This window comes from Meriones unguiculatus, chromosome 6, assembly GCF_030254825.1.
Source record: "Meriones unguiculatus strain TT.TT164.6M chromosome 6, Bangor_MerUng_6.1, whole genome shotgun sequence".
Taxonomy (NCBI): domain Eukaryota; kingdom Metazoa; phylum Chordata; class Mammalia; order Rodentia; family Muridae; genus Meriones; species Meriones unguiculatus.
In genome coordinates this window covers 119599002-119626868 of record NC_083354.1, presented here as the reverse complement: position 1 = coordinate 119626868, position 27867 = coordinate 119599002, and the positions used below count along the sequence as shown (strand labels likewise).

At 39.3% G+C, this 27867-nt stretch overlaps 1 protein-coding gene across 1 annotated transcript; it reads left to right on the top strand.

The window, feature by feature from the left end:
• The first annotated feature begins 618 nt into the window (after positions 1-618).
• Bpnt2 (3'(2'), 5'-bisphosphate nucleotidase 2) lies at positions 619-27124 on the top strand. Its single transcript, XM_021658182.2, has 5 exons — positions 619-1212; positions 11227-11389; positions 12547-12642; positions 20494-20655; positions 21907-27124. The coding sequence occupies exons 1-5, from the start codon at positions 832-834 to the stop codon at positions 22173-22175; spliced, it is 1071 nt and encodes a 356-aa protein (XP_021513857.1). The 5' UTR covers positions 619-831; the 3' UTR covers positions 22176-27124.
• The last annotated feature ends 743 nt before the right edge of the window (positions 27125-27867 follow it).

Below are 27867 nucleotides of genomic sequence, written 5' to 3'. Positions count from 1 at the left end.
AGAAATGCTCGAGTGTTTGCCCTAGTAAAACTCAGGATCAGTTAACGCTGCTTCACAGCTTCTTAAAAGCATGGCAAGTTTAGACGAGGAATAATCCACACGTGGACACATAAGGTGCTTCTCAACCTTCCTAATGCTGCGACCCTTTAACACATTTCCTCACGTGGGACCCCCAGACAGAAAATTAATTACTAACTGTAAATTCGACACTATTTTGTAAATATCTGATATGCGTTCCCTGTGAAAGGGTCAGCCCAAGTACAAAGGGGTCGTGACCCACGGGTTGAGAAACCCTGAAGTGGCATTCCTCGCTGCTCCTCTTGAAAGCGGAAAGGTTATTTAAAGGTTCAGGCCCACAGTACCCGGGCTACGGGGGAGGCTCGGATAGGTTCGTTTTAAAATGCCTTGCCGTCCTCTTCTGATCCAAGTTCCAGGAAGCCACCGTCCCTGTGGCTGTACTTCAAATACACCAGGTCTCCGCCGTCTCCTGGAACCCTGTGGGCCGCAGCGCCCAGGCCCCGCCCACCAATTATGGACCGCCCCGGGGAGGGGCCTGTCCGGACATGCCCCGCCTCCTGTGCCCCGCCCCTCCCCCGGGTAACCCGGATACACACTCCCGCTCCCCTTTCACCTCACGGCCGTTGGCCTACGCGGAGGCTGAGCGGCCGGCTGCTGGCTGGTGCAGGGCGCGGGGCGCGGGACGCGTGGCGCGGGGAGGCGGCGGCGCGGCTTTCCCTGGGCGGCGATGGCGCGCGCGGGCGCCGGGAAGCGGGCGCCGTAGTAGCGGGCTCAGCGGCGGGCCTGAGGCGGGCCCTGCGCCGGTCTCGCGCCATGGCCCCCATGGGCATCCGCCTGTCCCCGCTCGGGGTGGCCGTGTTCTTCCTGCTGGGGCTCGGGGTGCTCTACCACCTCTACTCGGGCTTCCTGGCCGGCCGCTTCAGCCTCTTCGGCCTGGGCGGCGAGGCGGCGGGCGGGCCGGCGGAGTCGGGGGCCGACGGGGGCGCGGTGGACCTGCGCGAGATGCTGGCCGTGGCGGTGCTGGCGGCCGAGCGCGGCGGCGACGAGGTGAGGCGGGTCCGCGAGAGCAACGTCCTCCACGAGAAGTCCAAGGGGAAGACGCGCGAGGGCGCCGAGGATAAGATGACCAGCGGCGACGTGCTGTCCAACCGCAAGATGTTTTACCTGCTCAAGACGGCCTTCCCCAACGTGCAGGTGGGCGCTGGGTCGCGGGGCCGGGGCCGGGGGCCGCGGTCGGACCTGCGGAGCGACAGTAACGTGGGCAAGGTCACCCACACAGGAGCTGGGGCGCCTGTGGCTGTCGCACCCGGGCCACGCTCCTCCTCCTCCTCTTCCCGGGGGTGGGAGGGCGGGCGTGTTCACGTTTGGGAGAGCTGGGTGGCCTTGGATGCTGCGAGGCTGGCTGGCGGCGAGGTGGACCACACGTCTATAAGTGGCCGCTCTCCAACTGAAGGGATTCGAACCCCTTGGGCCTTTGTGTTCTCTCCAAGGATTTTATCCCTTGGGAGGCTGGCGTTGAGACCATGATTTCTGGCAGACAGTCCGGCCAACTAGAAAGGCCCCAAGTCCGTAGAAATCTTTTGTGCGCGGAGCATCGGGAGGAAGGGGGTGTGCTCATGAATCGCTGTAGTTGTAGCAAGGGCCGGTTTATGAACACTGTGGTTTGGGCTGCCTTTCGAGGAAACACTTGGAGGTGATGCTTTCTTGCAATTTCACTTCGGTGTATCCCAGCGCTCTAGATTCTCTATGTCAGAGAGAATGAGGTAACACATACCCTGTCTGTGTTAGGTTTCTTGAATAAGTTGACTTCTTCTTAATCTATACATTTTAATCGTTTCAGTACAGTTGCGTTTGTGTATGTGCCCTCGCGAGCGCTTGCTTGTGCTCCCACAGGCTTGCTTCTTGAGGGCTCATTAAGTAGGCCAAGCTGACCTGGAAGTAACTAAGCTTTAACTTGAAATCAGTATCCACTTGTCTCAGCTTCTAGAGAGTTCTTTGCTGGAATTACACGTATCTGCAACAACCTTTGACTTTTCAGTCGGCCTTTGCCAGTTTATTTATGGGGGAAGGGCTCAGCAGTGTAGTGGAATCTCGTAGTTAGGTATTGGCCTCTAGAAAGAAAAGTTGCATCCAGCGGTTTCATCGATTAGGCAAACAATAAAAATGAAACCCAGGTTTCTTTGGAAGGTGTCCATCGTGCTGATCTTAAAAGAATTAAAGTTTTGTCATTGAAGAATCTCATATCTTATGCAGTGCTCCTTCCCTTCTTCCATTGCTGTTTTGGGTTTCTCTCAGTCCTGTTTCTGTGTCATCATCTCCCCTTTTTTCCTCCATGAAACATTGGATTTCAACTATTAATCTGCTGAATATCAGATGTAATTGACACTGCTTTTTTTTTATTTCAAATGCCTTCCAAGTCATAACACTAAATATTTCCACATTTTCCTTGTTCCTTACCCTTTTATTTACTCCCGTTGCAAATAACACGTATCATTGCTTGTATCTAGCTGTGAGGTATACTTATGAAATACATTTATCTTCTCAAAGTACACGATAGGAGGTAATGGAAGAAATAGCAGTTTGGAGGTGGTTGATACATTTATATACCACTGTAATGAATACATTTAATGTATTCTAGCTATCAGTCACATAGAACTTTATTTGAACTTCATAGCAATTTTTTTAAAGTATATTTCATTTGTGCCCATTTTACAAATGGGTGATTAGGCTCACGATACCTCACAGCTTATGTGAGCGCTTCTTAGAGGAAAAATGATTATTAATGTAGTGATAGTGAAATGTAGCAAGCATAGTTGCTTTATCTCAGGTAAAGTCAGATCATTAGATTTGAAACAAATCTGTGTTTGTGTGTGTGTATCCATGTGAGCGCTCCAGTTTTCACATATTAGCAAACAAAAGAATAGCTGCTAAGGGTAGCAGGTGACATTTTATTAAAACAACACTAGGCTTTTGGATTTCAGGTGTTAACACAGTGCCTTAGTATTAAATAACTTTTCTTAGGGCTGACTGTGCCTTCAGTGTTCAGGTTAGATATTGATTTCTGTAACAGAATGTTATGTTCACTTATGTACATGGGTAGACTTAGGGTATGTAATATTGAGCTATCTCCTTTTACTACAATTTACTAGACTAGAAGCCAAATGTAGCCATTTAAGAAGTAGAGAACCAGCCTTAGGTTTTTGGTTTGTTTGTTTTTCTTTCTTTTAGCCTCTTTTCCAGTGTTTAAATACTATCCTCAATGCAGGTCATTTTTTGGAGCCTTATTCCAGTGTGTGTGTATATATATATATATATATATATATATATATATATATATATATACATTTTAAGAAACTTACTTTATGCTCTCCAGTTAGTTCATTTCCTAATGCAGAGTTAACATTTAGAAGGCACAACTCTACCCCTTTCCCTTTTAAATCTTATGCCTTTCTTGAGAGGGGTGTGTATGTTTTCTTTTTCTTCCGTACTTTCCTGTTTGGTGTTTGAAGCATGAAATTGCCTGTTTGATGTCCTTACTGTAATAGAATATAATGGGAGTCACCCCAAGAGAGGTCAGTGACACTTTAGGTTACCACACCCAGGAGCAGAATGCTATCACCAATTGGCTAGAATAAACATCCTATAGTGCCTCCACACAGCCCATAGTAAATGAGTATCCAGCTTAAGTTGTGAGATCATGCTCAGGTGGCCAGCACTCCCTAGAGGTGCATGCTGCCCAGTCAAACACAAGTTTAACCTTTGCTTGCTGGGTCTCCTGTCTTCAGGTATTCTCAGGCCATGGATCTACAAGTCTTAGAGGCAGCTGCTCTACCCCTGAGCAGTTTGGCAATGCTTAATTTCACTGCCTCAAAGCAGAAATAATTGAGAGACAACTGCCTGCCTGGTCCTGGGTAAAAGCAGGTCAGGTGTTCTAGTCTTAACTACAGTGCTTGGACAAATGGAATACTACAGAGTAGATGCTGAGAGAATTAGAGAGCAAAGCATTATTAGGACATCAAGAGGGTTTTTAAGTGGGTTGTGGTTATAAGTGAGACAGATGAGCATAATGAGTCCTTAGGGATGTATAAAAGTGACTAAACTGGACCCGCAGCTTATGGTAGAGCTGTGGAAGACTCTAGGTTCAATTTCCAGTTCTGCAAGAGAAATGAATGGAAAGAAAGGCCTCTTTTAAAGGAAGCACTTTTTAAAAGATTTATTTGTTTTGATTGTGTGTAGGTATTGGTGTGTACATGTGGGTAAAAGTGCTCTCAAAGACTGGAAGTGTTGGGTCCCCCTGGACCTGGAGTTAAAGGCATTTGTGAGATGCTGGACTTACATATTGGGAACTGACACTGTAAATTTTTAGTTTATTTCTTATTTATTTGTTTTCGTGGTGCAAGAATTGATTTAGAGCCTCACACATGCTCGGCAGTTGCTTTTACACTTAGCTGACTTCCCAGCCCAGAACAAAGTCTGAGCATAGTTAACTGGCAGTTGATTAGTTAACTGTGTGTGAAAGTGTCTTTGGTATCCTGATGTAGAAGCAAAGTTGATAAGCAGGTGAGGAAATGGAGATAGTGAATATGGTAAATCCTTAGAAGTGGGGCCTTTGAGGAGTTGGCTCAGATGTTATATGGGACTAAGAGTCCAGTTTTGTTGTTTGATTGTTTTTTTTGTTTTTTTTTTTTTTTTGTAGTGTTTATTTTTAAGACCTGAGACAGTGAAGGTTATCTAATTGTTGCAAGATTGTTTTTCAGAAGCAGATGGTAAGAAAAGGTGTTGTGAAAATGGAAATAGAACAGGGCAGGTATGGGGGCTGTTTATACATTTTGAAAGTAGTCATTCTCTAGAGATACACTTGATGAACATTTGATAGGAGGACATGGCTCTTTAGGAGGCTGAGAAAGTCACTTAATCTTCAGCCTGCACGCTGGAGGCCCAGGGAAGTTGCTACTATTGATTCAGCTAAAACTAAAAGGCATAAGAACCATAGAGTAAATCTTAGAGAACAGATGAGCTCCCTATGAACGCCAGCAACCATGCTGAAGGGGCACATTTTCTTTTCCTTTCCTTTTCCCTTTTGCTTATCCAGATTTTTACAGGATTGAATAAGATCCATTAATATAACTCTGCTCTTTCAAATGCTAACTGTATCTCAAAGCCATACACAGAGGTAATGTTTAGTCAACAATCTGGGTACCCTATTGTCCAGTATAGTACATATATGAAATTATGTGTGAGATTTTATATCTAAACCCATATTAATTACATACTGGTTTATGGATAAATGCACGAGGTCGTTGATCTTCTAAGGGCCTCTTCAACCCCAAGTTATCTGAACTATCATAACTAACAGCACTGATTGTGTTTGGGGGCCTTGAGCTTTCATAGTACTGATGAAGAATAGTTTGCTTTGCCTTTCTCAAGCCCGAGTTACAAGACTAGCCTGAATACCTGTATATATGTGATATATATATATATATATTATGTATATCACATATCTCCATGTACGTACGGAAAATGTACTGATTTAACAACCTTTATATTCAGTAATTATATGATTGCTGATCCCTGATGTGGTTGCACAAGTGAACATTTTACATTTAAAAAGTTATATATCACCTCTACTATTTTATAGCTGCCATATATATATATTTATATATATATATCACAAAAATTGGGGCACCCTATCATTCAGTATAGTGTGTAAAATGTATCTAAAACTATATTAATTCTCCCTTAGGATCTTTATCTCTTCAGATCTGCATCTTCCATTTTACTGTTATTTTCTATGTATCTTATGTTACTCCTACCTCCCAAACCACTTAGAGGTTTTCCCTTCCATTGTTCTTCCATGTTGAGGTTTAGAGAAAGAGAGTCAAACTAAATTGAATCATACATGTAAGAATTTATTCTGTCTCCTAAACTGCTTAGGGTATTAGGTTTGGAAGAGAAAATGCATTCATTATGAAAGACTGAGTAGGCAGTGTTATAGTAATACTGTCCATGATAGCTGTTCTTCATGTCATGATTCTGACCCAGTTGGTCTTGTTAATGTGTGGTTCTGCCATGTCAAAATGGCAGGAAAAGAGGAAAACTGATCTTTTTACCAGCCAGGGAAGTTAGGTATGTCACATTTTTGTCCATATTTCATTGGCTAGAATATCTGTGTATCTTATTGCAAGTGAGATGGGAACTGTGAACTTGCATGTGCCCAGGAAGGAAAGGAGAACTAGATTTTGTGAACACTAGACAGACTTATATAGACAAACAGCTAGCCAAAAGAAATCTGTGGTTAATAATACTTAAGGCTAGTAAACAACCCTGTCAGGTAAGTAGTTACTAGGAATGGGTGGAAATTACAAGACTAGGCATCGTTTATGGCCATAGCCTATGGTCAGTTTGTAATTTTCTGGTTTCTAGAAGCTTTTTATATCACCCACTCAAATCATAGGTTTTCTGAAAACTTTACTTTTCTTGTCTATCATGAATGACTTCATTGAGAGTAGCCAGACTGGGATAAGAAGGGGTGTTGTAATTGGTGAAAACTGTTGTCTCTAAGAAGTCATAGGCTTTTCATTATATTTGTTATACTTAGTTCCTATTTTAAGTCCATAGACATCAGCAATCAGAGAGGCTTTATCCAGCAACTCATGAAAGCAATGCAGAGACCCACAGCCAAACATTAGATGAAACTTGGGGAACCCCACAGAAGAGGGGTAGAAAGGATTGTAGGAAGCTAGAGCTGTTGAGGACACCACAGAACATAGCCCACAGAATCAACTAACCAAGGCTCATAGGGACTGATAAAGACTGAAGCAACAATCAGGCAGCCTGTATGGGTCTGAGCTAGATCCTCTGCATAGATGTTAAAATTGTGTAGCCTTGTGTCCTTGTATGATTCCTAACAGTGAGTGTAGAGTGTCCCTGATTCTCCTGCTCTTAGGACCATTTTACTCCTACTGCATTGCCTTGTCCAGCCTTGATATGAGGATTTGTGCCTAGTCTTACTGTGTCTTGTTATGCCACATTTGGTTGGTACTCCTGGGAGGCCTGCTCTTTTCTGAAGGGAAATGAAAGGAACAGTGGATCTGAGGTGAGGGTGAGAACTGGGAGGAGTGGAGGGAGGGAAAACTGCGGTTAGAGTGTAATGTATGAGAGAAGAATAAATTAAAGAAAATGAAAATAAATAAAAAAGGGAAGTTGTGTAGAGGAAGTGATTTTTTTGTCTGTTTCATTCATTATTTTAATAGCCAAAATAGCATAGAGTACAAGTATTTGTTGAAATAGTGAGTGAATATAATATAGAACATAAAAAGAAAAATATAAAGGCTATTAAAGGAATTAAGTGGGGTAATGATGATAGTAGCTTGAACACGTTTTCTTGCTAGACATGCTGACTTAAAATTGGGAATTAGAATTTTCAAGATTTACTAATGACCCTGGCAGTAATAGTGGGAGGAAAGGCCATAGTCTATAACCTATGTGTAGCCTGAGAGGTTTTTTTTTCCCAGAGACCTATTCAGGTGGAGCTGGTGGGTTCTTGACTGTAACCCTACAGAAAAAGAACTTTAGGAGGAGTCAGTATGAAGCAAAGAAAGTTAATTGCTAATATTGCTAAAATTTGTTGCTAATATATTAAAATGCAGTTGATAATAAGAATTTCATAGTTGACAATATGCACTATTTCTTCAAAGATTTTGTTGTCTCATTGCTTAGTCGTCAACTCCATATCTTGGTTTGTTCTTCTAATGGTACGTTCACCACACTCTTCCTCTTCTCTATTAGTATTCGTTGTAAGAGAAGGCATATCTTTGTGTTGTGCCTAGTAGCTATGGCATTCATCATTCCGACTCCACGCCTAGTGTCTTTCACCCCAACTCCGCTTGCCTCCTAACTGCCCTGGGAATGAACTATGCTCTTCATGCATGCTCTTCATTTCAGCGGCTGTGTTTGTCATTTCAAGGGTTAGAATATACTTCCGCCAGAGCCTGCTGTGTTCTCTTTTAGGTCTTAAGTCAAATACCGCCTTTCAGGTCTCTCTAGCTAACCTGGTTTTTGCCTATTTATAAATAATTTTATTGCTGCACAGTTCATATATCATAAAATTTGTATATGCTTTTGTATGATTCAGTAATTTTGGTAGGTTTGCCAGGATGGAACCATTACTATTATTTGGTTTTAGAATGTTTTCTTTGTCTTTATAATAGTCTTTTTATTTCTATTCCCTGCCCCAGGCAACTGTCTATTTCTCTTAGCATTAGTAGACCAAAACTCAATTTAATCTTCAGCCGTCCTTCTTTCACAAAGCCACAGGGGTAACGCCTGTGTCCTGCCCAGCATGGGTGCTGGGGATCTATACTCAGCACTTAATGCTTCCGCAGCAAGTACTTCACCAACTGAGGAGCCCTCTCTTTAGCCCCCATTATCCTAATTTTTATGGTATAGATAAGTTTTTTGCTTCACTGGGTTTATTCTAATTTCTAAAAGTAAACAAGATTCTAAAACATTCTTTGACCAATAGTTTATACATATGGCACAGTATATAAAGTAGGTATTAATAAGCCCACTATTTTTATTCTCTAAAATTTCATACATGTATACAATATAACTCAGTTATGCACCCCTCACTACCCCAGTCTAACTCCTTCCAGGACCCTCCCATCACATTGCTCTTACAGCTTTCTGTTCTTTTATAGTTACTTATGTTAACCTAGAAAGTCAAAGTAGTACTGGCATGGCCTGGGGCCATCTAATGGAGCGTAGGCATTGGCCACACTCCTATAGAAAAGATAACTGTCCTTCGCCCTTACCTTCAGCTACCACTAGCTCCTCAGCCAGAAGTGGGGTCTTTGAGTGCCCCTCTCCCCTCCATGCTGGAATTTTTAACTGGCTTGATCTTGTGTCTGGATTGTGTAAATAACAAGTGCTGCTGTGATTTCATGTATGCAACAGCAGTGTCATATGCACAGTGCAGCATTTCACAGCATCCTGTCCATCCTCCAGCTCTTGAATTCTTTCTACTTCTCTGTCTAGATGTTCCTGGAAGCTTGGTGGGGACAGGGCTGATAAAGGAATTTCATATGTAGCTGGACACTCATTACCACTTTCTACACTTTGAACAATAATGTGTCTCTACATTAATCACTATGTGCTGCACTGAAGTAAAGAGCCTCTCTGAATAAGGTTGGAGCATCATAAATCTGTGGATATAAATATAAATATGTAGGGTTTAGCAAAATGTCTTAATGGTTAAGAGCAATTGATCCTTTTGCAAAGGACCCAGATTCAGCTCTCAGCATCCACATGCTGTTGCAACTGTCTTATCTAACTCCAGTTCCAGGGAATTGAATTCCCCCTTCTGGCCTCCATGGGCACACATGTGGTGCACACACATAAATGGAGATAAGCACAAAAACATAAATGTTTAGAAGGCAATTTGCTAGCATTATTTAGAAAGATAGCAGTGAGTTCTCCTGGCAGGAAGATGTCTGCTACAGTCCCTCTAGCAGTAGGTTTTGACCATGTTTATAGTAAGAAGCTCACTATTTAAAGCAGTCAGTCTACATACAGCAAGATGGAGGTCTATTATTTGGTAACATCTGGGGACATTTTTGATTCTTAAAACTAAGGAATACACTTAATATGTTTTTATAGGCATCTAGCCAGGGCTGTTGAAAAACAGCTTGCAGCGCACAGCAAGGGGAGCTTCACAACAAGTTTATTCACTCAAAGTAACTAGGGGTGCCAAGGTGGAGAATGTCAATGCAAACAAATCTGTAGGGTCCTTTTCTTAACAGAACTCTTACTGTACACAGTGCTGCATGTATTTTTATATATGATGATTTATGGGAAGTCCTAGCTCTAAAAATATGTTGAGGGCTGGAGAGATGGCTCAGCAGTTAGGAGTACTTACTGTTCTTGAGATCCAGGTTCAGTTCTGAGCATCCACATGGCAGCTCACAAACCATTTGTATGCCCAGTTCTAGGAGCTTTTGTACCATCTTTTGGCCTACAGGACACCAGGCACATGTGCTAACACAGATATACATGCAGACAAAAATACATTAATTAAAGATGCATTCATCTGTGTTTTTTTCTCCACAATTTTATCGATGTATGCTAAATCAGATTTATTTTATGTTTTAATTTTTTTCTTGTAAGAATAAAAAGATAGAAATCTACCTTCTTAACCTCTGATATATCTTTGATATATAGTTAAAAGATAATGAGGCCTTTTTTTTGTTCTTTTTGATTGCTTGTTTAAATTTTATTTAGGTTTTTTAATATACTAGCTTATCTTTTCAATAATCTCCAGGATTCCTTTTCCATACTCTTTAAAGGTACATTTTATCCAACCAATTTCCTCAGCCATTTTATCCATTATCACTTAAGTTCTCTGTTTGTAAGGCATATCAACTACATTGTTAATATTCTGTTTGTTTCTAAGTATAGTTAATGTTTGTTTCCAATATTCTAGAATATATCTGTTTTCATATTTTAGATTTTTTTTTAAGTTTTATTTTAAAAATGAGTCTCCTAAATTAGCCGAAGGTGGTCTGAGACTCACCCTTACCCCCAACAGCCTTCCTAGCACTGGGCTGTAGACATATGCCGAGCTTCACTCCATCAGGTCTTTAACTCTTTTTTTTTTTTCCTTTTTTTATTACAATGTATTCAATTTATATCCCAGCTATGGTCCCCGCCCTTGTCTCCTCCCAATTCTACCCTTCCTCCCTCATCTCCTCCCATGCCACTCCCCTAGTTCACTGGTAGGGGAGGTCCTCCTTCCCTTCCATCTGACCCTAGCCCATCAGGTCTTATCAGGACTGGTTGCATTGTTTTCCTCTGTGATTTAACCTTGAATAACTCACTTCTTTGATACATTTATTGGAACCCTGCCTTTCTGTGAAGTCTCTGGCTTCATTAACCAAAACACTAAACTTGAATATTTTTAATTATTGAATTCCTTAATTTTTAAAGTTTTCTTTTTTTATTTATTTTTTTATTGTTTGTTATTATTATTTACATTTTATCAACTCTGCATCCCAGCTGCATCCCCCATTCCCTCCCAATCCCATCCTCCCTCCCTCAGCTTCTCCTTGCCCCTTTCCAAGTGCACGGATTGTGAGCTCTTTGAGATGCATTTTTTGAGATTTTATTAAATAGTAATGATTTTCTCCTTTGTAATTACTATTTACACTGTAGATAAATACTGAGGAACACGTGGATGCATCTGACAAGGAGGTCATTGTATGGAACCGTAAGATTCCTGAGGACATCCTGAAGGAAATATCTGCTCCTAAGGAGGTTCCAGCAGAAAGTGTGACTGTTTGGATTGACCCACTTGATGCTACACAGGAATACACGGGTGAGTATCAAAGGTTAGATTGTTTTATATTAGAGAATGTAGACCCAAAACAGATAGTGTGTACCTGGTGGCAGATACGTTACAGATCTAAGAACTTTTCCAGTTAGATTTTAAGAATCTGATTATATTTCCAGATAAGCATGCTAGATTATTAAGGTATTATGTGGACCATTTAGACAAAATGGATGACTCTTCCTCTTGTTTCCCAAACCATAGAATATTCCTTTAATAACATTAGCCTATTCAGGGGCTCACTGGATCATTCATAGTGACACCAGCATGCTATCGGACATCTAGTCCTAAGAAAAAGTATTAGCCAGAACATAGTTTTTACTTTGGATATTGGGAATTCAGGTTTTATTATACACATTTGACTTAAGATTTCAAAGTAGTAAATTTTATGGATCCAGAAAACAAAAAGCAGCAAAACAAGATTTATTACCACCAACCCCCAGATACACACATTCATGTTATTCTTGCCTAGCTCAGGTTTCATCTCTATGGTCCTACCTCCAGCTGTTTCTTACACAGAGGTATCTAATTCCTGCTTTGCCCTTTCCTGTTATATGTTAAAGTTAATTTGTCCCAATATATGCCAAGGCCCCCAGAATATTGGGAGTTTCTACTTTTTTTCCTTGGCATTCTGTATACTGAACTTGAAATGTAATACATGCTCAAGAGATTATTACAATTGAGAAGACAAAAGACACTTAAGAACTAAAAGAGAAAATACTTAATAACTGAAGTTACAAAACTAATTCATATGAATAGTAGAAACAGAATATTGAACTTGTTTGCAAAAAATTTTTCTGAAATAACCTGGCCTATTTTATACTTATAACTTGACTTTTAAAATTGATTATAAGATTAAAAGTTAATTTATATCTAAAGATAGATAATTGGTATCTGAACTGTATGGATTGGAAAACTGAGTTGACTTTAATTTGCCCCAAGATACAGATTTACTGAAATGATGGACTGGCTGAGGAACCCAGGTAACTAGGTCCGTAACTACTGAGCAGCTTTTGTCCTTCTGCTTAGGGCAGTTTTGCTTCTGACAAGTGTTTCACGCATCTAAATTCTAATGAGGGAAATATCCTATTGTGTACCAAAATTAAACAGTGCTTTAACAGCTGTGCATTTCTGTTTTTTTCTAGAGGATCTTCGAAAGTACGTCACCACCATGGTGTGTGTAGCTGTGAATGGCAAACCTGTGCTCGGTGTTATTCATAAGCCATTTTCTGAGTATACAGGTATGAAGTATGAGCACCTTTGAGAGGCAGAGGGGATTTTATGGTTCACACTGATAGTGTGTGACGAAACACAGCTTCCTCAAAACTCTGTGGGAACTACTACTAGGTATTGACATTCTCCAGAAAGCTGTTGGCTTTGAGGCCTAGGATTCTTACACTGCGTTCTGAGGCAAAGCTGAACGGTTGTTCTAGCCAAATCTTTTGTATTATACAGAACATCAATTAATTTTGGTAAAGGAGAGTGCTGCTTAACGTCAAGAGAGAGAGAGCAGCTGTCCCATGTTTAAATTGTCCCATGCTTACCTACAGCCAGTGTCTCTTAGAGATCTTTGGGGCCCTTGCTTCTCCATTCTTCATACAGTCATGTTGGATAGTTTCCCCCAAAATGCAGCAGGTGAGGTCAGTGGTGGATATGTTTTAAGAAGGCGTGCATGACCATGTCAGGGAATTTCTTATGTAGTTAGGGTATGCCCTTTGCTGGTAGTCCTGCCAATGTCAGTGGAGACAGGGAAGGTAATAGGATGCCTGTCGTCTTCTTGTCCTCTAAGGCTTGGGTGGTAGTCTCATGTTCACTGTGATAGCACAAGACGTTACTGTTGTGAGGGAAGAGTATATATTTTTGTTCTCTGCCTGCAAGGATTACTCATGCTTTTAATTGGTTAATTCCCATCAACTATAGGACAAATGTTACGACCCTTGTCACCACTATTCCCTAGGATGACAAGGCTTTTAATTGTCACAGTATCCACATTGCCAGTCCTAATGACCCAGTGTTGTGGATAATATAGTGTCATCCTCAAGTTTGTGCATTAGTTTCAGAATTTCATACATGCATGTTTACATTTATACAAATATATTAAAAATAAATAAGTTTAAGATTAGCCTCTGCTATCTATAAACTTGAACGTCATCCTGGGCTATGTGAGACCCTACCTCAAACAAACAATTTTCTGAATTAGGAGGTAAAAGAAAAAGAAGGGCTGAAGTAAGAATTTTCACTGTTGATGAACATTCTAGATTTGTTTAGTTTCATTTTAAAGAGGTTAAAATAGTTTTCATTGAAAAAGTTTGTCTGATTATTCCGAGACAGGGTTTCTTTGTGCAGCTTTGGCTGTCCTGGACTTGCTTTGTAGACCAGGCCAGCCTCGAACTCACAGACATCTGATTGCCTGCCAGAACTGGGATCACAGGTGTATGCCACTATGCCTGGCTCAAAAAAAAAAGTTTTTAAAAAGAAAGTTTAAATGGTCTTAAACAATACTCTGTAAGCTGAAATACAAAAGCCAAGATGTTGGCAGATATGCTGTCTCTGAACCATAGAAGAAACTGTTCTGTGGTTTTTCTCTGTCTCTGAAAGTTTGCCAATAGCCCACAGTGTTCCTTCATTTGTGAACCATCACTCCAATCTCTCTTCATCATCACATGGACTTTCTCTGTGCCTGTGCATCTTTTGTTTTTCCTTAAGGACACTGGTCGTATGGATGAAAGTTTGACTGCAATTTTTGATTGTTTCTTGGACCCTGTTTTCAGAAAATTCCAGATTCTGACTTAATTGCCTTCCTTGTGTCTTTTGAGGTGGGAGAGACACAATTTGTTCTGTGTCCAGATGAGATTGTAGAATAGTTGTTATAAGAAGCAGGAGCCACACATATGGCCTAAGGCAGTGTGAAGAAGACCGAGATTGAAGTAAAGCCTTGGATCAGTTCAGACTTGTAAGCTCTCTGTCAAGAACATCTAGCAGCTTGTTATTCAGTACTTTAGTTTCAGATTGTTGCCTTCAGAACTATGGAAAGAATTTTTTTTTTTTTTTTTTTTTTTTTGCAATACCTGGTTTGTGCTTATCTAAAAGAAGCTGTATAATCAGGTTTCTATTGCGATGATAAAAAGTCACGACTAAAAGCAACTTGGAGAGGAAAGGGTTTATTTCACTTGCAAATTATAGTTCTTTATCAGGGGAAGACTGGGCAGGACTAGAGACAGCAACAGAGGAGTAGTTTTGCTTACTGGCTTGTTTCCCATGGCTTGCTCAGCTGGCCTCCTTATAACTCCTGCAACCACCTGTTTGAGGTGGCACTACCTACAGCGTGTTGGGCCCTCCCACATCAAACAGAAAATACCTGGCAGACTTGCCTACAGACAAATCTGATGGAGTTTTTTTCTTTATGAAATTTCCTCTTCCAAGGTGACCCTACAGTGTGTTAAATTGACAAGAAACAACAACAAACACTAACCAGTACAGACACCAGAAGTCTTATTTTAGTAACATGTTGCTTCCCAATTTATCTTTGTAAGTTAACAATAAAATATCCTTTTGTGAGCAGCTGGCCTACTCTGCTGTTACTTTAAGGATTTCTGTGGAGTGTGTCTGGGCTACTTTTTTGTAAGGTTGCTTAGAGGTTGTGACGACTCAAAAATTAGCTATTAGGTGATAACCTCACAGAGACTGAGTCTTAGGGTCCTATTGGTTAACCTAGCTTCTGACATATTTTAGCACCACCCAAGAGCAAGCGCCCCTTGACCAGCTGGAAGAAGTAATAGCAAGAATCCCAGATGGAAGTTGTACTGCCTTCCTCTTCTAATAGGAATTCTTCACAGCTCAATTACAGTATATCTAGCCATCAGTGTCTTGTATTTCATATTTTGTTACCGCAGCTGTAGAGCTAAGAATGCTCAGAGGATAAAGCTGTATTTTAACACCCATTATGCTGAAGCAAAAATTCATGCCAGTCAGAAAACACTTTGAAGAATCAAAACTTAAAAAATTATGTATAGATTGCCATCCATTCTTTGGTGGAAGATTTGTCCCAGGCTATGCATTAGCATTGACAGAGCACCAGTGTAAAACAAGTTTACCAGAAGTTAGCTATACTTGACAACTGACTTAACTCCTCTGCTAGAACTCCTAATAGGAATTATTGACGGTGGCAGCTGGGGAATAGAACTGATCAGAATTCTTGCTACTTGTTTGTAATTAATTCATTGAGCTTGAAATTCTTAGAAACAAGTTTTTTTTCATAGTATTTTAAATGACAGAATGTGTAAATAATACCTAGTGGAAATTTGTAGCTATTAAAAATAAGTCAGAATTCTTTGTAGCAAACTATCAGTGGCATTTATTTTCTACTCTGTTTGTGTTTTGAATCTGTTTGTTTGTTTAACAGGGTGTTCTGTGTAGTTCGGACTGGTTTTGAATTCAGGTTCTTAATTTTTTCTTTAGTATGTGTTAGAAAGCAAAGCCCAGGAATGGGAGTCAGCTTGCCTGTTCAGCATCAATTTCCACTTCACCTATTATTAACTTACTGTGGTTCTAGTGGGTTTTGTTTGTTTGTTTTTTGTTTTGCTGTTTTGTTTGTTTGTTTGGTGTAAGAGGCTCCGGGAACCGTGTGTTTCAGGCTATGAGGTGAACCAGAGATTTAATGAATATGGCTTCAGGTTATTTTTGCCTCGTACAGAGAATGGCTGGAATACACAGTTCATTTCTCTTCTTAGCCTTCTTACTCTATAGACAAGTACTGGAAAGGAGAGAGCCTGTCTTGAGCATTCAAACAACAAACATTTTAAAGAACAGGAAGTTTTCAAGCTCTGTCGTTAGCCTTCATTTGCTTGTTTCCTTTTAAAAATGAGTCACACTAATTCCCCTTTTTTTGTTACTTTCAGAGTTATTGTGGGGCTATATGAATATATATCAGTGTACTTTATGAAGTGAAAAAAGCAAAACCAAGCATTAGGTTTTTGAATTACTGAACCACACCTATTCTTTGGTCTTCCTTTCTGAGCCATAACAGTCAGATTTACATTCTGTGTAGCTAAATGCAACCCTAACTAATGTGGACTGAGGAGCAAAATACATTGTTCTACCTTAAGCCTCATGTGCCAGGTATTAGGAGATTATAGATAGGGGCTACTGCCTGGCCCCCACTGGGCTTTTCTTTATCTCCGATAATAAACACATTCTGTAGCTGCTCCTTTACCTCTAGCCTAAATGGAATGTCGGTATGTTGGAGCTAGAACGACTTGGCTAGGAGTACTCACTCTTGTTACAGAGGGCCCATTAGTCTCCAGCATCCATATTAGGTGACCCATAACCACCGAAAACTGCTCCAGGGCATCTGCATCCCATTCTGGCCTCCCAGCACCTGTACTCAAGTGTGAAGACATACAAATAATTTAAAATTAAACTTTAAAAACTATTTGTTCAAGTAAATGCTACAAATTAAAATATTGCATAGTCAACATGAAGTGCCTTTTTAAATACTGAATTAGTAATTGCTAATCTCCTATACAATACTGACCCCTAGAGCTAGAGCATTGGAAGTTCATTTCTTAGTATAACAGAACAGTTAGCAAACCTTAATTAGAAAAGAATTTAGGGAATTTATGGGCTTTCTTTCTCCACCTTTTAAAACTTTTTTTTTTTTTGTAAATATTACAAACAGAATTATGATAAGTACTCATGAGCTTTTTCTCTGGTGTACTTTAAAAGTTACAAGGATTATATTTTGCCTTCAGTATTTTCATTTCTCTGCATTTCTGAAGTAGACTTAACAGCTGCTTACTTAAAACAAGGTCTATTAAGTGTATTTCTTTTTTTTTTCCTTTTTTAAAATTTTATTTTATTAATTACACTTTATTCACTTTATATCCCGCATAAGCCCCTCCCTCCTCCCCTTCCAGTCCCACCCTCCCTTCCCCTTTTTCAAGCATGCCCCTCTCCAAGTCCGCTGATAAGGGAGGTCCTTCTTCCTTCTGATCTTAGTCTATCAGATCACATCAGATCTATCAGATCACATCATTTAAAAAGTTTTGTTAAATCACACACATAATTCATTCATTGCCTTTAAATTTTTCTGGTGTATAAAAGGGCAAATCACATTTGATTTTGTGTCCAGAAAATTCGATAAGCCTAATTTTCATGGGTCATATGCACATTCTTTGGGGATGTTCCAAAAGGCAATCTTCATCTGCCAGCATTTCTGTCTTTTCTGTCTTATCCCCACTCCCCTACTTTCTTGTCTTTTACTCCGCAAGTTTTTCAGTGAATGAATGTAACATTCCAAGCAGAACCTCTAAGAGGAAAGTCATACTGGATTCTGGTGCCTGATGAGTCACTTGTTTAGATGAGAACAGGTGCTCTTGTATTGGTTTTGACATTTTTGTTTTGTTTTGTTTTGATTTTGGATGACTATCTGCATTGTCATTTTCTGTGGCCTGGTAAGGCTGCTCCCCCATCAGGGGAAAGTGATCAAAGTTCAGGCCAATCAGATTATGTCAGAGGCAGTCCCTCTTCCCATTACTATGTAACCCACTTGGACACTAAACTGCCATGGGCTACATCTGAGCAGAGGTTCTAGGTTATCTCCATGCCTGGTACTTGGTTGGAGTATGAGTCTCTGGGAAGACCCCTGTGTTCAAATTTTCTGGTTCTGTTGCTCTCCTTGTGGGGTTCCTGTCCTCTCCAGATCTTACTATTTCCCACTTCTTACATCAGGTTCCATGCACTCTGCCCAACAGTTAGCCATAAATCTCATCGTCTGCTTTGATAGTCTGCAGGGCAGAGTCTTTCAGAGGCCCTCTGTGGCAGGTTTCTAGGTGGTTTTCTTGAGGTGACTTTCTTCCAACAGCTACGCTGTTATTGTAATGGGGAGCAGCTTCCAGCACTACTTAGTCCCTTGTCTTTCCTGGCTCTGGAGACTAGGCTACTTTTCCCATAGGACACCACTCTTCTGGGAGTGGTAACAGGTTGCCACTGGCTGCTCCTCCTTCAAGAACTTTATCTCCTGTGGGGTGGAGAGTTTCTTATTAGGCACCTGCTTTCATTTTGTCTTGTTTGGTCTTGTCCCTGAAAGAACACTCTCTTCTTTCTTAGCTCTACTTTCCTTTCTAAATGATAGAGATGTCTTCTTCCTGTTACCTCCCTGGTTTCCATTTCTTTTCTAAGCCTTTCTCTGAAGTATTTTATTAACTAATTTCGGGTTCAGAAGGAACCTTGGCTTCTATTATCTGAGTTTTCTCAACACTGAGAATTCTCCAACTGCTTAGCACTTCTGTGAAGCGCCCACTCTCATGAACACATTGCAGTTGTATCTGGCAGTTTTTCCACTGGTCTGCTGTGTTTATTTCCTTGCCTTCTCATTTATGTGGATTTTCCCCTCTCCTCTTGTTTCCTACTTATTCTGGAGCTGTAGATAAAAGGGCTTTATATTTACATTTCTTGTCATTGTATATAGTTTTAGGAGAAGGCATTCATCATCCATGGTGACTCAGAAACCCAGACTTTCCTTTTTTCCCCCTGTAGCCAGAAATAAACTGCATTCCTTGATAACCATATTATCTCACATGAGTGAATGTTAGAAAAGCAATATAACTGGTTTATTTCTGTTTAAATTTGCTTTCTTGCATTGTTTGCACCATAGTGAGGAAAACTTAAACGTGTATTTCAAGCCTACTCTGGAAGTCCTTTCCTCAGACCACCAACTCCTTTACTTAGTTTCATTCTTGTTTTGGTTTGTTCTTTTTGAGATGGGGTCTCACACTGTATGTCAGGGTGTCTTAGAATTCACTCAATGTCCTACAATGACTTTGGACTCAGAGTAAACCTCCTGTTTCAGCCTCTCAAATGCTAGGATGACCTACCATACACAATCGGCTTTTTATTTTTATACTATGTTCTACTTTGCTTTCTGTTCCCGTGATAAACACCATGACTAGAACATAGGAAGGAAAGGGTTGATTTCATCTTGGAAATTGTAGTTTATTATCAAGGAAAGCCAAGGCAGGTGCTTGAAGTAAAATCTATAGAGGAATGCTGTTTCACGGCTTGCTCCCATGCTCCTACATTTGCTACCTTGCTTAAAATGTTATGTGTCTGAATGTGTCTTTGTGAGAGCATGCCACTCGAATGTGTATGAATGTATGAGTATAGGTGCCCCAGACACTAGAAGAGAGGATCAGATCCTTTGGGGTGGAGTTAAAGGCAGTTGTGAGATGCCTGACATGAATGCTGTGAACAGAACTCAGGTCCTCTGGAAGAGTAGCAAATCTTAAATGCTGAACCATCTCTTCAGCCACTCAGCCACCTTATAAAGCGAGGCCTACCAACCTAGTGATGGTGCTCTCCATAGGCTGGGCTCTCCTACACTAAGTAGCTATGAAGAAAATGCCATATAGATGTGCCCTTGATAGAAACAGTTCTTCAGTTATGTTTCCCTCTTCACAAATATGCCAAGACAACAACTCACCAGGTCATGTGTCTTCAGGAAACAAACTAAACCTAACGCACTTTTAACTATTTTGTGTTTTTAAATGCACTTGGGAGAAAGAGGAATATAGCAAATGAAAAATGAAACTGAGTGTATTAGGAGTAGGAGAAAATCAATTTTGAAACTTGAATTATCTAAACTGTGTTCTTGTACCAGATTATGCTCAAAGTCAGATTATGCTCTCTAAATCTGACTTTGATGTTGACCTCAGTGTGTAATATTTGTTAGGGCTGTGCTGATGTGAAATTTTTGAAGGGAGGGAAGAAAATGGGATAAGTATAGGTAAGAATTGAGTTACAAGTTAGAAATCTCAGTAAAGGATCATTTGGTGATCAGGAGAGTACCAGAATTCTTATGTCAAATATTTGATAGCTATTCTAAATGTGAAGGACAGAGGGCACTTAGAAGCTTTGTTTCACTACATAACCCATAATTAAAAAATAAAGTTACTTTTGTATTTACAAAAATAAAACATGTTGTTTGGTGGAAATGGTTAAAAAAAATGACTTTTTTCCCCCTGTTGCATGGTTTAGGAGATTATAATTTATATAAAGCTTCGATGTTGTTAACAGGCATCCTATTTGCTTTTCAGCTTGGGCAATGGTAGACAGTGGTTCAAATGTGAAAGCCCGTTCTTCCTACAATGAGAAGACCCCAAAGATCATTGTGTCTCGCTCTCATGCAGGGATGGTCAAACAGGTTGCTCTTCAGACATTTGGAAACCAGACCTCAATCATCCCGGCTGGTGGTGCTGGTATGTTCACCCTGCTTCTCCCCGTCTTGTAGTACCATAGTGTGTTCCCAGAATGAGCAAGGATTTCTCAGGAGATCAAATTGTTTGTTACATGTGTGAGCACAAAATAAGGAGGCGATTTACTTAGAAGACAGGCCTACCCCTACTCCTATGGGATTGCATTACCATTACTTGGGTCATAAACCAAGTCTTATGATAGCTCTCCCTAAATTCGCACAAAAACCTATTGCCAGCAGGGTTATTTTTATGTGACTTGACTTCAGAATAATTGTCCTATATGTTTATGGAGGAAAGATGGAAGACTTGAGATGTTTCATGTGGCAAAAAGCTGTCAGGTATCCTAGGGATAGGTATCCTAGAATGGCTAATCCCGGAATCACTGAACTCTTTGACTTGTATATTTGGGATGAGCAAGATGTATTCTCCCAGATTAACATCTGTCCTCTGCTTTCATACTACTTGATTATAAATCAGAATCCACAGTTCCAAACACAGGCAGTAGTAAACATTCAAATATTGTGAGACACATAGTTTTTGCCATATTATTTGATTTGAAACTGCTTTCTGAAATGTTTAATTACTATGAGATGTCTACAAAAGCAGAAAGTAACCTAGATTTGGCTTGAAGAGGCCATTTGATGAATGTTTATTATGTCAGAATTTTTTTTAATTCAGGCAATTAAATTAAAATCAGGAAACATTTGTATTGCAATCACTATTCAGCAATGCTAAGATAGAAGTAGTTGGCCGGGAGAAAGGCCACTTTTCAGCCTGATATATTTAATTTGCCAATTTTCTATACCTGCTTTCTTAAGCCCCTCCCTGCCCCCCGCCAAGTGCCTTTTAGATTGGTTAGGAAAGATAAATGTCCAGAAGGGATGAGATGAACTAGATTCTAGATGTGGTGTCATCGCCTTCATCATCATCATCATCAGATTATTATTATTATTGCTACTGCTACTATTATTATTCCTCCTCTGCCTTCTAGGAATAGGTATCATAGACAGGCTTGCTATAATTGAGAATAGCATAAGTTTATTTAGACTGTACTGTTGTTACATCAAACCTAATATTGGTTTTGCTTATGTGTAAGCATTATTATGTTGGGAGATGATTTTAGATATCAGCAAAGGCAGTGTAGAACAGTCATGAAGACCTCATCCTCTTCCCTTTAACCATGGCCTTGAAATTTTTACACAGTTTTTCTTAAAAGTCTTTTGAGTAATGACCTAAATTTTCTTTGTCTTTTAGGTTATAAAGTTTTAGCACTCCTGGATGTGCCTGATACAAGCCAAGAAAAAGCAGATCTATATATTCATGTGACATACATCAAAAAGTGGGATATATGTGCTGGCAATGCCATCTTAAAAGCCCTCGGGGGGCATATGACCACTCTGAGTGGTGATGAGATCAGTTATACTGGGTCTGATGGCATTGAAGGGGGACTCCTTGCTAGCATCAAAATGAACCACCAAGCTCTGGTCAGAAAACTCCCCGATTTAGAAAAGTCGGGACATTAGCATTCCTGACCATAGGGTGCAACTCTTCCAGATGTGAACTGTTCGGCCTGAACTGTTGGAAGCTTGGAAGACTGGTGGAAGCGATTCATGGTTAAGGCCATCCTGAACCTTTGGAAGGACTTATGAAGCATCAAAGACTCACTTTCCCTGAAGCAGGATGCAGAATCAGGGAAATTGGGTTGCTTCGTTTCTCAAGTATTGTCTTTATTTTTGAGACTATTTTCATACAATTGTCATACACAAGGCGCATATATATATATGTATGTATATATATTTGTGAATTAAAATCTAGAGCTGAGTACACTGTTATGAGTCACCATTTCACTCAACAAATGATGAGTCTGCACTGTTGATACTTACGTATAGGTTGGGTTTGAGGAAGGCTTTGTTTTGTGTGGATGTTTAGTGTAACTTTGAAGTTGTATCTTATTGAAAATAAGTCATTGGTGGTTTTTACTCCTCAAATGGAAAAGCACAAGAAGTCTCATACTCATTAATATGCAGCAAATGCATATGAACAGAAATAATTCTGTTCTGCCATTTCTATGGAGTTAATAGAAGAGGCTTAAATTATTTTCTTTGAAATTTTACTAACAGATTCACCAGCCAGTAGGAAATATAAACAAATGATGGATTGCATTATAGTTAGAATTTTCTGTGAATGTGTGTTTTGTATTGATAAAAGAGTGTCTACGGTTTCAACATTTCAGCCATGTTACTTTTGGTTTTCATTTCGCCATGAAAGGTGCCATTGTCCATCTTTTCTCTACTGACCAGGACTTAGTTTTTAATCCGTAAAGTTGGTTATAAGTTTCAATATTAGCACCATGATATGGTATATTTTCTCATTAGAAAGAAACTAGGCTGTAAGACACTATAAGAATAAATGATTTTGTAATAATTGAAAAATACATGACATTATATGGATTGACTAGTTTTAATTAATTTTCAGGACTTTTGTTAAACCTTGCCAGGTTTATCTGTAGAAATTATCTTATTATCAAGAATGGGCACAGTTCTATTTTTAGCTATTAATAGGCTTAAATGTAACTAAATTCTCAAAGGAGTCAACTGTGACACAATTCTATAGGTTCCTCATTTATAAAAATGTTTTTTTTTTTTTCTTTTTCCCACAGAGTTGGCAGAATGTGATTAGAGAAAGATAAGGTGACGTTTGTCGTGTTGCTGTAACTAACTGATTTTTTGTCTGCGCTGTATTTGCTGGTATGAGTGACTTTTCTTTGTGTGATTTAGAAAAGTAATGTAAATAATCATGTTTTTTTTTCATGTGGCTTTGATGTCCTTGTAAACTTTAATGTGGAATTTCTCATATTTTCTTTTCTTAAAAATGTAAGCCTAAAGAATTTTCTATTTGTTTTCCAATTTTAGAGGTAAAGTTGAGCAGAGAATGGACACTCCAGCAGTAGATTGTTCACACTGGAGGTCCTAAGCCCTTCTTCATTCCTCAGCAGTAGACTGAATCTGAGTACTGAACAAGTGCTTTCTGCCATACTTAGCAGCTGGTAACATACACGAGTTGCCCTTTGTGCAATGAAAATTCAAAGTTTTGGTAGTTGGAAACTTGGGAGTTTTTAAAACAATTTCAGACTCCTGATTGAGTAACTCGATAATATGATAAGAGAAAGGAGATCCAGCTTTCTCTGGAGAGATGGCAAAAGCAGATACTGTCACAGAGTCCTGTGATAGGGGCATTTGTTTTCATTGTAATAGGTCAAAAATAGAATATAGAATTTAATTGAATATGTTTTAAAGTGCAGAAACTCTTACCATTTTGTAGAAGTAAAACTAGTTCACACTAGCAAGCATGATTGCTTTGTTTTTATTAACAGGTGTAACTAAGGATATAAAGAATGCTGTGTGCTGTGCTAAAAAACTAAGATGCTGAGAGATGAAAGTATTTCTATAATTTGTCCATGTTGTCTAGTTACTAATGATCTTATGTACTTTTATAGACAGTTTATTTTTAAAAAATTTTTGTTTAAGAGCCAATATACATTATAAGAAAAATGGTATTATTTACATGAGGTATTATTGTGCCAGAACGTACTAGCTGTGGAATATGTAATATATCTCAGAATTAACATTGTTTTATTTCTAAAACATAACAAAATAAGCAAATTTATATTTAGAAATGACCTGTTTTCCTTTTAGTAAAAGCAGAGATGCCCACAGCCATGGTGGGAGACATCAGCTGTTTCATCCTCAGCCACCTTTAGCTGCCACTGCTCCTTTTTTCTTTTCAGCTCGCTATCCTAGCTATTATGCCACCTTGCCCCATGCTTAACTCAGAATTCTTTTATGAACTCATTCCTCTTTATATTGGCCACCGAACAGGTCGAATTGAGACTTAGTTCAAGATTACAGTGAAAGCGATTAATCTTGAAGAGACCTAGTTACCCACTATTTTTGAGGCTTCATGAGAAGTGAAGAAAATTACCTTGGAAACCATAAACTTTCCATGCTGTTATGTAAGTCTGCTTGAAGAAACCTGTTTTGTTTGTTTGTTTGTTTTCATTCTTATACCCCCCCACCTTCGATTCAGTTGAGTTTACAAGGCCCTACAATACAGCCATATTTGTGTTTGTGATTTTTCTCCTTTCCCTACCTTTTTGTTGTTTTCTTAACTGAAACACTCAGATGAGGTATTGGTGATACATATAATGAACTGACAAGAGCATCTAGATTTGTGTTTATGATTGTGTGGAGATTCTTAGTTTCCTGGGGCTCCTTTGGACTCTTCTGCAGATTGTGTCAAGAGGAAACAGTTGGGCCAAGGTTAGATGCTAAGTTCAGGAAATGTGATGATACTCTGGCTATGAAGGCAGAAGTGCTCTGGTAACTTGGGCAGAAGTACAGTGGAGTGCCATCCATTTTAACTTCTTTGGTGATAGATGAAGATAGCCTTCCTAGGACAACCTGGAAGGTGAAAGCAGCAATTATTCTAGCTACCTGCGATGGCTGTGTGGATCGTTGCTGTGTAGAAACATTAGTTTTCATATTAGCTTGGATTAAGAGTTGTTGGATATACCTGTAGAGTGGCTCTGTCTTAAAATTGTGTGTAGAAAAAAACAAAACAAAACACTAATCTCTGGGGGTTTTCCTTAAGAAAAAAAAAAAAAAAAAGATGTGCCTTAAATAGGGCATTGTATGTTAATAAGACAAAACAAAACTTCTTTTAGCAAGTGGGGAAAATAGTTTTTTCCCATTAAATTTTAAGTTCTTTTAATGTTTTTTATATCAGAGTTGGGGAAAAGTCATTAAAATTAAATAAAACTGATGAATTATTTTTGCATAATGTAACATTTATAGTTGAAGTACATTTTTCTAAGAACTGGTTCATGATGTACATAAGTGTGAAATGATAGTTCATCATTTGGTTTTAAATTAAATGATAAACCAGGATAGATTGCATTTTACAAATTTTACTTTTAAGTAAACTATTTCTCTAGCTTTTTGGTGGTCGAGTAGTTAAATAATACTGTGTGTTGTGACATAACAGAGTTCCTAATGGAAGGATTCTAACCTTGATCAGCCACGGTTTTCAGGGCTGCTTCACAGTGAAGTTCAGCAATCACTTGGTTCTGTGAGGTGCTCATATGTGTAAATTGTCCTTTTTTATCTTATCAACACCTGGCAGGTATATGTATTCTGACTTAGCGTTGACAGGGTTCTTTGTTTATTTATTATTTTTTGAGTTGGGCAGTAATTTAATGGAAGAAATGAGATGTTTGCTTTTGAGATAATACAAGATAAGTTTTAAAGTTAAGGATGATGAATAATACTAAAACAACTGATTATATATTATATTTGTGGTCATTCCCTAAAGTATTATCTAATGTATGTTTGTAAAGTACAAAAGCAGGGGTTGTGATATTTTGTCAATATGCTTAATTAAAATTATTTTAAGGTGTAAAACAAGTGGTACATTTGTCATTCTGGAGAGACTTGTTCCTCCATATGTATTTTTTAAACTAGGAAATATAAGTTAACATGAGATACTTAACGAGAAAACAATCTCATGTCCCCATATATGGCCTTCAGTCTTCGTTATGTGGCATGAATTAGAGAGGGACTCTTGTCCTGTACTGGCAGTGGCCAGAACCAGCCTTTGTTAGTCTAACAGGCTGTCTATAGTAATAGACTGTCCATTGCTATGGCTTGTTTTTATTGGCAGTACTGTCTTGGCAGCTTCTGCCTGTATCACCAGAACTGTGTCCTTTCCCTGATCTTTTAAACTTTGTTTTCATCTTTACTTCCTGTTAATCTATTTCTTAAAATGGGTCAACAGTGGTTGACTAATATTCAAAGGTAAAATTTTACCTTTGAATACTTCTTTCTTTTCATATATATAAAGCCATGGAGGAAATAAGCCGTTTCCTTTTGCAGAGATGCCACGTTTTCTTAGCAGGCTCTGACCTGCCAAGCCACTCCACCAGATTGCAGTGGAGCCCAGTGTCAACTTCTTTGGGAAGAAACGTCTCCAACCATGGCCTTAGAAGAGTGCTTTGTATTTCACCACACCGCTTTTGCAAATGCTGTTAGTTCACTTGCTGAGAAGATGGAATGTGTCTGATTTCTGGGTTTGTGTTTTCACTACATCCCCATTACCTGGTGTCTTGCACAAATTAGGTCCAGATTGTGTGCTGAATTGGACTAAAGGATCACTACTAGTATTAGCATGCTTCATGTCTCCGTAGTATAAGCTAGTAGCTTCCTTTGCTGATACAATTTCTAAGTATCGCCCTATACACACTAAGTTGTTTTTGTTTTGTTTTGTTTTGCCTTTCCTCTAGATACTACCCAATGGTCAATTGACTGTATAAAATGTGATTGCTCCTAGTGACATAATTATCCCAAACCTGCCCCTGAATATATACTTTAACAAGTGAAATTTGAATTCTTCAAATAAATTGATCATGTCTGAGAAAGTTGGTATGCTGTGTCAGTGTTTATTATCATTTTATTTCTGTTTTTTTAATGCATAGTTCTGTGGCATGAAGAGCATCTACAATATAATGCAATCTATGATCTTCAGCATTCGTGTCCAGAATCTGACCCACATTTCTAAACAGAAATGATAACTAAATAGTGGCTTACATTCTACCTTTGCCCAGCCAATTGCTGACATTTGTCTCTGACAATGTCTGCTTTGAAACTCTGGGATTCTTTGTTCTTACTACATACATACATAAAGAGCAGTGTTTAAGAATGGGTAGCAAAGAAAAGAAACACAAAAAAAATGTTTAGATGAATTTTGTCAGATTTTGAAACTTTTGAAGGAAGAAATAAATCACATGACCTGAGCCAAGAGGAATAAGGATCAGTCCCAAATGCTTGAGATGTGAGTGATAGGATGAGAAAGAAGACAAGCAATAGCTGGGTCTGGGAAATCTTTCATAAGCCTGTGACTTAGGCCAAGCAAGTTTATTAAGTTACAGCATCATATATCCTATTGGCAGGAGGAAAATGGCCAAAGTCAGCAGAGAGCTAAGTCACAATGTTGGCAAAGAATACAGTTGCCTTAGGACTGACAACAGCCCAAGGGTGAGAGGTCCCCAGAAACTGCAACTTGACTTCTGCAAAGCACTGGCTCCAGAGTTAGACTGGCCTTGCCCAGTCTGTTCCTGGACAAGGACACAACCAAAGTCCTCTTTGTCCTTTCTTCAGAGCA